The sequence below is a fragment of the Zalophus californianus genome, chromosome 4 (assembly GCF_009762305.2).
Source record: "Zalophus californianus isolate mZalCal1 chromosome 4, mZalCal1.pri.v2, whole genome shotgun sequence".
Lineage (NCBI taxonomy): Eukaryota > Metazoa > Chordata > Mammalia > Carnivora > Otariidae > Zalophus > Zalophus californianus.
Window position 1 is genome coordinate 11,680,223 of NC_045598.1, and position 13,521 is coordinate 11,693,743.

A 13,521-nucleotide genomic window follows, 5' to 3' on the forward strand; every position below is an offset into this window, starting at 1 on the left:
TGGCCAGGCATCCAGGGGCAGAGGGTGGCTCAGGGTCCCAGGGTTTTAACAAGTCCCTGAAGGGCCATCATGATTTTCAGAAAGGAGATTTGTCTGGGGAAGGGAGACAGAGCAGTTATCCCAAATCTCTTGCCCAAATCTTCCCAAAAGTGACATCAGACCCAAATCCTCTGCTTTGTGACCAAACCCTTGTCCTGACTGATGAAAGCCACAGGGGCTGGAGGAGCTCTGGGGAGGGGAAAAGCCAGACAGTCTAGGTCTGGGTTCAGCCTCTGCTGTGTGACTTTAGAGGAGTCACTACACCTCTCTGATCCACTATCATCTGCCAAATGGTGATGCTGCCCTTGACTCACAAGGATGCGGGAGGATGGACTGTGTTGCAGACATAAAGGGCCCGGCGTGTGGCTGGCACATAACCCGTGCTCGTTCCCTCTCCCTCATGTCCTCATTCCTACCCTCTGCTGGGGCAGGATCATCTGTGGCATAGACTGGGAAGCACTCTGGTTTGAGGGGTAGTTCTCTGAGGCTAGAGGGTCTGGACCTGAGGATCAAGTTCAAGTTCCTCCCCAGGCCTCAGAGGCCTGCGGGGGCCCCACATCACCGCCCCTGCTCCGGCTTGTCGGTCTCCTCCCCACCCCTGAGCAAGGTGGGCGGCGGAGCCGTGTGCAGGCTTTGGGGACTGGCAAACCTGGCTGGGAATTCCGGCTCTGCCCCTCGGTCTCTGTGACCTTGGAGCGGCGTCACCCCTCAGAGACTCCAATTTCTTTAACATGGGATAGTACCTCCCACCTCGTCGGGTTTCTGTGAGCACTCACTGATTCTGGGGATGGCTGAGCACAGTGCCTGGCCCACAGTGAGGGTGCGGTAGTGATGGGGCCCCTCGCCTTTGCCCAAGCTCTTCCTCCAGCTCCGTCGGCTTTCTTCCCTCTCCCTTCTCTGCTTCCTCAAACCGTTTCCGTGTCCAGCTCTGAGAATCCAGCCCCTGCAGAGGACCCCTCACGGTGCTGCTGTGTGCAGGAGCTTCTCCTCCGCCCCCCCCACCCCCGTGTCCCCCAGGCTGCAGTAGGGAGCCCGCAGCGTATCGAGCGCCACCCTCTGCGTGGCTCTCCTGGGTTCTAGGGAGCTCAGCTCCTGGTCCCCCTTGGCTGTTTTGGCCTACGTGGCTCAACCTGGCTGTTCTGGCCTGCGTGGCTCAACCGGCCTGGGCAGTTCTGGGTGGTTTGTCAAGGACATTCTTAATGGCCAGGGTAAACCCCGACGGAGAGGGGGCGGGCGCCCAGGATGTGGATTGGTGGAGCACAGACCTGTCCAGGTGCACCTGGGCTGCAGGCAAAGGAGTCTCTGTTAGAGGAGGGCCGGCTGGGGCCACAGCAGGGCCGACGAACAGAGGTGAGGGGCTGCTGGGTGTGGAGCGGGGCCCTGGACTTGGGTGGAAACTGCCAGGGCCAGAGCAGGCCGGGCAGGAGGAGGCTGGGCGGCAGGGAGCCAGCACCTCATTACAACCCTCCTGGGCTGTCCTTTACCTGCCTCTGTGGCCTGAGCAGAGGAGAGGGGGCTCAGGGACAGGCATGGGGGACCCCACAGTGTGAGTGACTGCTGGGAAAGGAGATCGCTCTGTGCAGTGGAGGCAGCCAAGCGTTGAGGGTAGGATCGGTGCCCACGGCAGGGGGAAGGGAGTTCTGAGGCTCGGGGTCCCGCCTTGATCAATCCGCTGCTGGACACAGAGGACACAGGAACCCCAGTCCCCACCCCACACCCTAACACAGATATGCGCACCCTCAGCGAGAGCCCCTCTGTGATGAAGACACATCAGACCTCTGTCCCCTCCAGATAGCTTCACATACACTCGCACATGCACGCACATGTGTGCACAGGAAAACACCTCTGTTCCTTTTTACGTGGGAAGTAGAGGTATTGGGAGGGCCAGGTGGCCGGGTAAGGGCATGGGAGCAGCTTACCAAGGGTCTGACTGTCTGTCCGCTCAGGGACCCAATGGAAGAGCTGGTGGGACTGCGTGAGGGCTCCTCGGGGAGCCCTGTGAGTCTTCGGGAGCTATGGGGCCCGTATCCCCGCGTCCGCCGAGGCGTTCGAGGTGAGAGCTAGGCCCCCTTCCTCTCCCTGTCGAAGACCCCTCAGGCCATCGCCCCTACCGGGACCCCACCTCCCCCACCCACCTTGAAACCCAAGAGCTGCCCGGCCTTCATGTGCCCACAATCTCCGGGTGGAAGGGAGGGGAGGGAACTGTCTGCCAGTCCATCTGCCTGTGGGTCTAGAGGTCTGCTCTCCGCCGTCGGGGAAAGCAGCCCCAAAGTCTGATGGCCGTGCTAGGGGCCTTGCTCAGGGCCCAGTGGGCGCTGCCTGGCCTGACCCCAGTGAGGCCTGTAGGATAGGCCCACAGGTCTGGAGACAAGGAGGGGTCCTGCTAGACTTGTGTTCTCTGTGCTGTGCCCTGTGGAGACACTGGAGAAAGCTGTAGCTCTCAGCACACCCTCCCCAGCCCCTGCCGGCTCCATCAATCTTCCATGAGTATCCAATGTGGGGTGGGGTGGGGAGGGTGCACGGGCCAAAGGTCCTCTAGCAGGGCCCATAGGCCTGGCACCCCCTGGGTTGCTGCCTTCACTTGCCACAATTCCTGCTTTGCCCCTCATGTGCAGAACCTCTTCTGAGCCACCTCGGGCTTGACCCCATGGCCCCAGCCCCACACTGCCCCTGCCCTCCCTGCCCTGGGCCTGAGCAGGCCTCCAGGGAAGGGGTTGTCCGTGCCCCACCCCCGGCCCTGGGCTATGACCCAGTGCCCCTGCCCCAGGTGGCCTGGAGTGGCTGAAGCAGAAGCTGTTCTGCGTGGGGGAGGACTGGTACTTCCTGATGACCCTCGGGGTGCTCATGGCCCTGATCAGTTACACCATGAACTTCACTATCGGACGCGTGGTCCGAGGTAACCCCTCCCTGGCACGTACACCCGCTCTGGACACAGGCTTCCATGCACGCTCTTGGGATGCCAGATGGGCCGCCAGGTGCATCGTGGGTGGAGGAGGGCTCGGGGTAGGGAGGAGACCTGGGTCTGGTCCAGGCTTTGCTCTTGACTTGCTGCGTGACCCTGGATAGGCTCCTGCCCCTCTCTGGGCCTCAGTCTCCTCATCTGCACAATGAGCAAGAGAGACGTGAATGTTCCCAAGAGCCCTTCTTCCTCTGAGCTCTATGCCCACCTCTTCCTGCTGCCCCTGTTCCTTCTCCTCCTTCCCTCCTTGCTTTCAGCTCAGTAACGGGGGAGGGTACTTGCTTAGACCACCAGACATAGAACTTTCTTTCCCCATGCTTCAGCTGGCTCTCTCCACCCTGAGCTCTCCCGGGAACAGGGGGCATGGGCAAGAAGGTTCTAAAACCCCCCTGGTAGACTTGCTCAGGTGCCATCCTGAGGACCTGCTATGCATCATGCCCTGGACATCATTTGAGTGCTTTCTCGCAAAGACCCCATGAGGGAGCTGCCATCACTAGGCCATTTGACAGATGGGGAAACGGAGGCTCACAGAGTTTAAGTCACTTGCCCAAGATCATTCAGTGGGTAGTAGCAACACAGGGATGTGGATCCAGGGCCCCAGTCCTGCCTCCGTTTGGGCATCTGACACTCACTGGGTGGCCCCGGGGCCTCCCCTCGTCGAGCCTCCATTTCTGGTCAGTGGACAACCTGAGGGCTGCCAAGGCTGTGATGGCTCCCTGACTCCCGGGGTGTCCCCAGCACACAAGTGGTTATACCGGGAGATTGGGGACAGCCACCTGCTCCGGTATCTCTCCTGGACCGTGTACCCTGTGGCCCTGGTCTCCTTCTCCTCCGGCTTCTCCCAGAGCATCACGCCCTTCTCTGGAGGTGAGCCATGTGCCTGTGTGCCTGGCGCCAAAGCCTTTTTGTATCCCTCGGGGCTTCTGATGGGGGCAGGCAGGAAGCAGTGACCCCATTTCACAGCCAGAGAAGCCAGGCTTAGAAGTGTCGTGTCGCTTGGCCCAAAGTCACACCGTGAGGAGGACTCTGGGGTCACTGCTGGCTCCGCTTCCTTTCTGAGGGTGCTTCTGGCCGGTGATGGGGAGCCCTGGCAGCAGGGTCCCCAGGGAGGGGCTGAGGGAGGGCCACAGCTCCCCCAGGCCTCTCAGCTCTGCCTCCAGCTCCAGGCCAGTACTGGGGAGTTCCAGGGATGCGCCCAGGGGTGGCCTGAGATTCTATCCTGGGTCCCCCATATTTGCCGTAGCTCAGGTTCAGCTGGAATGACACGGACAACTCCCGTCCCCTCTCTGACCCTCAGCTTCCTCATCTGCCAATGAGTTTACAGATCCTAACTCAGGGTTTTGGAGGACCTGACAAGATCATGATGTGAAACATTTTGGGCCGGGTGAAGTGTTGAGAGTGTAATCTAGAGACCGTCCCTCCTCTTGCCCCCTGTCCATCCCCTGCCAAGGTTCTGGAATCCCGGAGCTGAAGACTATCTTGTCAGGCGTGGTGTTGGAGGACTACCTGGATATCAAGAACTTCGGGGCCAAGGTGGCAGGCCTCACCTGCACCCTGGCCACCGGCAGCACCATCTTCCTGGGCAAAGTGGTACGGGCAGGCGTGAGAATACCCCGCCCCGCCCCTCTGCCTTTTCCCTCTTGCCCCACAGAAGCTGGATCAGTGGGGACTCAGGCCAGTGCCTGCCTTCAGGGCTTCAGGCCTGGGGAGGGGCAGGCTAGGTCCCCAGAGTGTGACAAAAGAGCTGGGGAGACGGAGGACGAGGGTGCGGATGGGCAGCCATGTAGGTCTGGATGAGGCTCTCTCTGCCCCCCAGCCCTGGGCCCCAAGGGCTCTGACTCCCCCACCTCCCCGGCAGGGCCCCTTCGTGCACCTGTCTGTGATGATCGCTGCCTACCTGGGCCGGGTGCACACCAAGGCCACTGGGGAATCTGAGGTAACGGGGCCAGGGAGGGCCCCCCTTGGAGGAACGAGAGGGAGAGCAGGGTGGGGGCTGACTCCGAGCCTCCGACTCGGGATCCCCCCCAGAACAAGAGCAAGCAGAATGAGATGCTGGTGGCGGCGGCAGCGGTGGGCGTGGCCACGGTGTTTGCAGCACCCTTCAGTGGTGAGATCCTGCCCCTCCCTTGCACCCCGGGGCCCCCCACACCACTCCTGTCCCAGCGCTGCTGACCTCCCCGCTCACTCCTCTGTCCAGCTGAGGGCCCCGGAAGAGGGGTGCGGGCTGACCCAGGGCCCTGGAGGAGGGGTGCGGGCTTACTGCAGTCCTTTGAGGGCACATCCACCCCAGGGTGGGGTGGAGGTGGGTGTCAAGACGCCTCAGGGTCACATCCAACAGACTTGGGTTGGAGATCCCGCTCCCTTGTGAGACCCTGGGCCAGTGAGTTCAGCTCTCAGCTCTCTGAGCCTCGTTTCCTTGTCTGCAAAATGGGGCTAGTCGCCCCACTCCATAGGGCTGTTGTAGGGATTGAGATGGCCCAGGACGGCACAGGCGGGTACACTCCCTGGGCTCCTGCCTGGCCTCTCTCACTCCAGCTCAGGCCCAAAGAGAGCGGGGAGCCTGTCTGCGGGGGCTGTAGGAGAGCAGGATGGGAGGGGTCAGGGTGCTGGGATGGATGGAGGTGGGGCTCCGTCTAAGCTCGGCATCACCTTCAGGCGTCCTGTTCAGCATCGAGGTCATGTCTTCCCACTTCTCTGTCTGGGATTACTGGAGGGGTTTCTTCGCTGCCACCTGCGGAGCCTTCATGTTCCGCCTCCTGGCGGTCTTCAACAGCGAGCAGGGTGAGTCCCCATTAGACCGCCAGACCCCAGCCCTGGCTCCCTCCCCGTCCCCCCTCCTCCCATCTTTTCTCCCTCTCTCCTCTCCTTCCTGACCTGGCTTAGCACCACCTCCACTGCTGTTTGTCAAGTCTGGGACTTGGGTTTGGCTGGGGTCGGGGTATGGTCCCTGATCTTTCCCCTCCTGCCCCAGAGACCATCACCTCCCTCTACAAGACCAGTTTCAGGGTGGATGTCCCGTTCGACCTGCCGGAGATCTTCTTTTTTGTGGCACTGGGGTGAGTGAGCACCTCGGGTCCCTTGAGAGCCCAACTGGGGGCCTCGCCCAGGCCTGAGCCGCTGCCCTTGTTTCTGGGGCGGGGCTCTGGCCTCACCTTCCCTCCCCAGGGCCATCTGTGGCATCCTGAGCTGCGCTTACCTCTTCTGTCAGCGAACATTCCTTGGTTTTGTCAAGACCAACCGGGTCATCTCCAAACTGCTGGCCACCAGGTGGGCTCTGGACAGGGACTGGGGAGGACAGCCCCCCTCCCTTCCTCAGCCTCCTGAGCCCATCTCCCCACTCCTCCTGAGTCTTCACTCTATCACGGAGCTTGCACTGCCCCCACACACCAAGGCCCTACTTTCCCACAGAGCCAGAAGCCCTAACCAAGCCCCTCTCCTCCCCAAACCTTGCCTGCCCCCTGGCATTGGCACCTGCCCCAGGCCGGCCATGCATGGCCCACCCTGGCCTGGTGGAGCTCTGTCCCCAGCTCTCCTATCAGCCCGGTGGGGCTGACCACCACAGGTTTCCTCCCCTGGAGCGGGGCTGGCCTACGGCCCCCACTCCTCCAGTTTCTGCCTCTGTGCCAACCCTCGGGGTGGTGGGGCATGCTCTTGCCCGCCTCCGCCTCCGTGTGGTGGGGGAAGAGGAGGACAGGCACTGGAGCTTAACCCCCACGCCCTCGCCTCACAGCAAGCCTCTCTATTCCGCCCTGGCGGCCTTGGTTCTCGCCTCCATCACCTACCCGCCTGGCGTGGGCCGCTTCCTGGCTTCTCGGGTAAGGGGCGCTGAGCCGGGGTGGGGCTGGAGTGGGGAACCCCCATCCGCCACCCACACTGTACCTGTCATCTCATTTAATCCCCACAACGCCTGTAAGGGGAAGCCTGGGGGTCATCCTCATGTTCCAGATGAGGACACCACAGCCCTGAGGGCTCAGAGCCCTTCCCAAGGTGGGAAGTGGCAGAGGAGGACTTGAGGTGGGGTCAGGGGGAGGGGGTGGCAGGAACTGCTGCCCAGCCCCCTCCTGCAGAGTTCCCACCTGTCCCCTGAGCCAGCTGTCCATGAAGGAGCATCTGGACTCACTGTTCGACAACCACTCGTGGGCATTGATGACCCGGAACTCGTCCCCTCCCTGGCCCGAGGAGCTCGACCCCCAGAACCTGTGGTTTGAATGGTACCACCCGCAGTTCACCATCTTTGGGACCCTCGCCTTCTTTCTGGTTATGAAGGTGGGTGCCACGGGCCCCCCCACCCCACCCCCCGGAGTCATGCACAGAGTGGAGACGGGCCCTTGTTGGGATGGGGAGCAACGCCTCCCACTGAGTGTAGCACAGCTCCCGGGCCTTCCGCTCAGACTGTCTGCTCTCACCCTTGCCCGCTGTGTGACCCCCGGCCACGCTGCTTCAGTTCTGAGCCTCGGTTTCCTCATCTTTAAAATGGGGCCATTGCTGTGTCTACCTCCAAGGGGGGGGTTGAGCAGGAAGAAAGGAAAGCCCTTGGCGCGGTGCCAGGCACATAGTGGGCTCTTTGTCAGGGTGGGTTTCCTTCCCTTGGTCGGTGCCCTCCTAACACCGGACGCTGGCGATGGGCCTGTGCCTGGGTGGCCTCCTTCTCCCCAGGAAGCTCCCCTGTCCCCTGCCCATCCCCTCTCCTGCCCACTCTTGTCCGGTTGCCTCTAACCTTGGCTCCTCCGGGTCCCCCCCCACCCCCCTCCAGTTCTGGATGCTGATTCTGGCCACCACCATCCCCATCCCTGCTGGGTATTTCATGCCCATATTCATCTTCGGTGAGTCTGGGGTTCCCAGGGCCTGAGAGTTTCAGGGTTACTGGGGCAGGGCCATGGCTCCTGGCTCTCTCCCTCCCTCCTCAGATGGTACTGAGGTTGGTCCCCAAGAATGGAGGGCTGTGGGGGCCGCGTCAGCCTGCCTCCCCCTCCTCACCCTGTCTGTGGCCAGGAGCTGCCATCGGGCGCCTCATAGGGGAGGCCCTCGCTCTTGCCTTCCCCGAGGGCATTGTGGCTGGAGGAGTCACCAACCCCATCATGCCTGGGGGGTATGCCCTGGCAGGTGAGTGGGCTGGGTCCCCACGGAGGGGCAGACCTTGCGGGGGTGCTGGCTGGACCCAGAGGATCGGGGCATGGAGAGATCACTGAGCCTCCCAGCGAGCCCCCTCCCTGAGCCCTGTCCCCCGAGCCCCCCTTATTCTCTCTAGCTCCCATCTTGTCCCTGATACCCCATCCTCTCCCTTACACGCTCCCCCTCACCGAGCCCAGGCTCCGGGGCGCTTCCAGCAGTGGCCAGCGTGTGGCCTCTGGACAGTTCCCACCTAGCACACAGCCACGGTCACGGCAGCTTTGCCGTCCGCATGAGGCTGGCCCCTGGCCTGAGCCACACACACACCCCCGCCCCCCGGCTCTGCCCCCTGCAGGGGCTGCGGCCTTCTCGGGGGCCGTGACCCACACCATCTCCACGGCGCTGCTGGCCTTCGAGCTGACTGGCCAGATAGTGCACGCCCTGCCCGTGCTGATGGCCGTGCTGGCGGCCAACGCCGTCGCCCAGAGCTGCCAGCCCTCCTTCTATGACGGCACCATCATTGTCAAGAAGCTGCCATACCTTCCATGGATCCGAGGCCGAAAAATCAGGTGAGTGGTGCCCACGTTGGGCTGGCTGACGCAGGTGATGGGTCTGGGTGGGCTGGGGTGAAGGCCCCCCCCAAAAAGACCGTCACTGTGGCTGACCTCGGACGTGGGTGGTGTGGAAGGGGCCCACACACAGCCATCTCGTCTCCACTCTCTCCAGCTCCCTGCATGACCCTGGGCAAATGCCTGGCCTCCAGGGCTCCACTGTCCTATTAGTTGTCTGTCTGCACGACAGGAGGACGGATGTTGCCCATTTGCTGGAAACTGGGGCTCATAGAGGTGCCGTGCCTTGCTCCCCGTCACACATAGAGGCAGCACCAGATCCGGGAGGTCCCCTCGTCTCTCCACTGCTGCCCTACTGCCCTTGCTGGGACGTTGGGAGCTGGAATCTCCCTTGGCCAGGCAAGACCGGAGCAGAGCAGCCTCTGTTCCCAGAGAAGCGGGACCAAGAGACGCTGAGAGTCTCGGGTCCAAGGTCCAGCTCCAAACATGTGCAAGCCGTCACCTTGGTCCAGACCTCAGTTTCTCCATCTGTAAATGGGGGTGACTACTCCAGTGATTTTCAAACTTTAAAGCTTTTTTTTTCTTTCTTTTGCCATAAAACTTTTCTTCAGATGAAATTCTCCAGGGGAGGCTTCTGGGTAAAACAGAGCAAAGTGGAGCTGGTCTGGGGGTGGGGGTTGGCGGGGCGGATAGGAGTTCAGGGGCTGGGAATCCAGAGCTAGGCCATAGGTGAGCTGTCCTCAAGTTCCTCCCCACCTTGGGGTTCTAGAAGCTAGAATCTAGGCATCTCTCAGCACCTGCCCACACCCAAGAACCAGCTCCCCCCAGGTACCCCTGCCTCGTCCTGGGGTCTGGAGATCACCTCACTCCAGGACCTGAGGGGAGCACCCTTCTGCCTCCAGCTCTCAGCGTGTGATCGTGGGGCACTTCATGAACTGTACTATCACCACACTGGCCAAGGACACACCGCTGGAGGAAGTGGCTAGGGTCGTGACCTCCACAGACCTGGCCAAGTATTTCCTGGTGGAGAGCACAGGTACCCAGCAGGAATAGGGGAGCATAGGTGGGCGGGGGGGCATTCCCTCTGCCTTTATCTTCGACCTTGGAGGGTCGGGTCCAGGAAAGGGGAAGCAGGGCATTGGACCTCTCAGTCACCTGAATCTGAATCTTGTCTCTGCAGCTGTGTGACCTTGGGCAGGTCACTTCATCTTCCTGAGCCTCAGTTTCCTCACTGGTAAAATGGAGACAATGACCTCCCTAGCTTGGGGTGGTTGACATCTTTAAATGAGATGAGAGGAGTCTTGTAAGACATTCTATAGATAGCTTCAGGAATTCTAGAAGCCAGGCCTGGTGTGCTTGGGAGTGGGGGTAAATGATGGCAACACTATAAGGTCTCAGAAGACTCCTTACCTGGGCCTCCCCTTCATTCCCCAGCTAACTCAACTCTCCTGAAACCCTGTTGCCACGAGAAAAAATGTCTTTTTAAAGAAAAATGAGTGGATGCCCTTGTGAAAAGATACATAAGCTGCATCTTGTGGAAGGATCTAGCTAGAGCATCATTTCTCACTGGGACAGGAGTATAGTAAGAGTAGGAAAGATTTGTGGGAGGGAAGGTAGCCATGTCCACTCAGGGCCATTGTCAGCCCACATACGCAAACGAGACAAGGTACACACTTGTCAAGCATAGCACAGGAGGAGTTTGATTCCTACTCATCCTTTGGGCGGGTACCTTGTTTAGTGAGCAACCTGCAAAACCCTATGGGTTACCCCCATACCCACCCAAGAGCCCATAAAGCCGTACGAGCCGCAGAACCATGGGCAAACCCCTTAAGCTCTATGAACTGCAATCTCCCCGCCTGGAAAATAGGGACCAACTTGGAGTTGTCAGAGGTTCTCATCCCAAATGCCATGCCTGCTCCCCACTCAAATTGGGATACCTTTAACATGATCCCACAGACTACACCAAATACGCCATTTGGAAACATTTGCATATGGGTGACTCCTCCAAGAGGCTTCACCTCCTGGAACAAAGACAAAATTGGCCTCCAAGACAAAGACCACTTCTACCCTTAGAGCCACAGAAAGCAAAGAGCTCCCAACCAGCACAGGCCCAGTCTGTGGGACCCTGCTGCTCACCCAAGAAATAGCTTTAACTGTTGTTGTTGTTGTTTAAAGGGAGAGCATTTATATGTCTAGTTGTAAAGTTTTGATTTTACCTGACAAGAAGGAAAAATGCCAGGCTGCCTCCTCAAACCCCAACACCTGCCAACTCCAGTGATAGCCCAGAGTGAGGCATGCCAAGCCCTCAGCCCACACTAGGACCTCAGAACATGGTGGCCTTCTGCGTTCACACTTTCACTGGGCTGAGCCAGATGTGAAACTTCCTGTGGGAAATGAGGGGCAAAGCCCAGCCCTGACCCACAGACATCTTCATGCAGGTGTCCCAAAGCTGCTCCTGCCTGGAGACCCTGCCACAGGGGGAATCAGGATGGGCAGCCTTACCCAGCTGCCTTCCATTACCACGCCTCCACATCAGAAGCTCAGTGACCTTGGGCAAGATAATTAACCTCTCTGTGCCTCTGGGCCTCAGCTTCCTCTTGTATAAAATCGGTGGTAATAGCTCCTGACCCCCTGGCTGCCATAGGGTCCTGAGAGACATGAGAACAGCCAGTACAGTTCTTGGCACATAGTAGCTGCCCAGTAAATGGCATGTGGCTCTCTCCCTATCCACTTCTGCAGAGTCTCAGATACTGGTGGGCACTGTGGGAAGGGCGCACTTGGTGCAGGCACTCCAGGCTGAGCCACCTTCCTGGGCTCCAGGGCACCGGGTGAGTACTCCTGTGGGGTGTCAGGATGGGGAGTGGTCAGCAGGGGAGTGAGGGGGGCACCTCGGGGAAAGGGGGTTTGAGAGGGACAGCCTGGAGGAGGTGGAGGCTGGCCCGGCCCTCCATGATCCGTCCCCCATCACTGGCAGCGTCTCCGGGACCTCTTGGCTGGGGGCTGTCCCACGGAGCCAGTGACCCTGCAGCTGTCTCCGGAGACCTCCCTGCACCAGGTAGTGGGGAGGGTTCGGGCATGCGGGCAGACGAGGACTGTGGGATAGAGGGGAAGAGCCCAAGAGGGGAACTTAGGCTCCAGCTTTCTTGGTACCCTGTGGCTCTCTGCTCCTCCTGGGTCGGCTTCCTCATCTGTAGAATGAGCATAGTAGTCTTTGTCCTCTCCCCGTCCCTCATTTCTAGGGTTCTTGGGATGATGCAAAGACTAGGGAAGAGGGAGAGCTTGGGGGAGCAGAAGCCGCTGGGTGGAGAGAGAGACAGTAGTTGAAAAGATGTCTTTGCATCAAGGCACACACGGGTCTCAATTTCAGGTCTACCACATTCTCCCTGTGTGATCTTGGGCAAATTACTTCATCACTCTGAATGCTGCCCCCTTCCCACCCTGCAAAACAGGGGCTTTGGCACATGGGGTCGGAGAGGGACAGAAGCAGGTTGGGGACATGGAGGTGGCCTCAGCCCCTCTGTGCTGCTGGATGATGCTGGATCATGCTAACTAAACCGGTCCCTTCCATTGGTCCCTTGTGTGGACTCTGGAGACCCCTGGTGGTCACAGTGGACCTTGCAGGCCCGCGTCCTGATGTCCCACGGTTACTGTGCCCCACCCCTTTCCCAAGCTCTGAGACAGGCGGGTGGGGCACCCCTGGGACAGAGCCCTGGCCAGAGCCTCCACCCCAGCTCACCGCCCCCAAACTAGGGAGAGATTGAAGCCCGATGGGCTGAGCACCGTGTATCCTCCAATGTTTCCTAACAACCCCCCGTCTCTAGGCACACAACCTCTTCGAGCTGTTGAAACTTCAGTCCCTCCCCGTGACGTCTCTGGGCAGAGCTGTGGGCTCCGTATCTTGGGTGGAGGTACGAGGGTCCCGGGGCAGAGCAAGGCAGAGGAGCCATGCTTGAGCAGGCTGGGGAGACGGGGGGGGGGGGGGGGCACAGTACCCTCCCATCCAAATTTAGAGAGGCCTCATTGGATTCCGATGAGCCCCACTTTTTGGCCCAGAGTGCCTGGCCACTGTTTTGTGGTCAGGGGCCAGCCCTGCCATTCTCTGGGCCTAAATGATGCCGTCTGTGCTGTGGGGAGGCACTGGCTTTAGCATTTACCCTGGAATCAACCGTTAGGGCCGCCAGTCAATCCTGGAATCCCCGCTCTCAGCCTCCTCCACACCCTCCCTCCCCCAAACCCCTCTTTCTCTGTTCTAGTTGAAGAAAGCAATTTCCAACCTGACAAACCCGCCAGCCCCAAAGTGAACCAGCCTGGCAAGATGAAACAGGTGAAGGAGACCCTGCCTCTTTTCCCCCATCACAACACACCCCTGCAGCCCAGCTCAACTCCTCGGTGAAGCAGGCAGCTCTAACCTAGCGCTGAAGGGGGCCCCACACTCACCATGTTCCATCCTGGGGGGCACAAGCGCTTCATACCGTAAAGGACAAAACCTACCCTGGACCGAGCAGGATTCGAGACCACAGAAAACCAGTGGACAGTGGGTGCTCATTGAAAATTCACCAAATTCACAGTGAAGACATTAGCGTATGGCTCTCAGCAAGGGCAGGCACAGATGCCCGCTGGCTCCCAACCAGAGGCTCCTGAGAAAAATAAAGCTGGTTCCCAGAGCTGTAGACTGTCTCTCAGCTCCAAGGGTGTGGACAGACCTGTGCTGGCCCTGAGTGAGCTCTTGGCGCCCCCTGGTGGCCACGTGGGCCTCGCGGGCCCGTGTCCCTGGCCTCCCCCCACTCTTCCTGCGCCCCCTTCCTGGCAGGGAGATACGGTAGGTGAGCAGGTCTCCCATTGGGT

The 13,521-nt window shown here is 60.2% G+C and overlaps 1 protein-coding gene across 3 annotated transcripts; it reads left to right on the plus strand.

The window, feature by feature from the left end:
* Positions 1-1,255: 1,255 nt before the first annotated feature.
* Positions 1,256-13,333, plus strand: CLCNKA (chloride voltage-gated channel Ka). 3 transcript variants are annotated; one of them, XM_027616044.2, is made up of 20 exons: positions 1,256-1,389; positions 1,986-2,092; positions 2,807-2,935; positions 3,737-3,865; positions 4,449-4,588; positions 4,857-4,934; positions 5,027-5,105; positions 5,654-5,779; positions 5,970-6,054; positions 6,164-6,265; positions 6,729-6,813; positions 7,091-7,264; positions 7,752-7,821; positions 7,991-8,101; positions 8,463-8,676; positions 9,579-9,712; positions 11,416-11,504; positions 11,651-11,731; positions 12,498-12,584; positions 12,930-13,333. In XM_027616044.2, the coding sequence occupies exons 2-20, from the start codon at positions 1,993-1,995 to the stop codon at positions 12,975-12,977; spliced, it is 2,061 nt and encodes a 686-aa protein (XP_027471845.2). In that variant the 5' UTR covers positions 1,256-1,389; positions 1,986-1,992; the 3' UTR covers positions 12,978-13,333. The 3 variants fall into 3 exon arrangements, with proteins under 3 accessions (XP_027471845.2, XP_027471852.2, XP_027471861.1); XM_027616051.2 differs by lacking the exon at positions 3,737-3,865; XM_027616060.2 differs by lacking the exons at positions 1,986-2,092; positions 2,807-2,935; positions 3,737-3,865 and having other exon boundaries at positions 1,313-1,389.
* Positions 13,334-13,521: the final 188 nt, after the last annotated feature.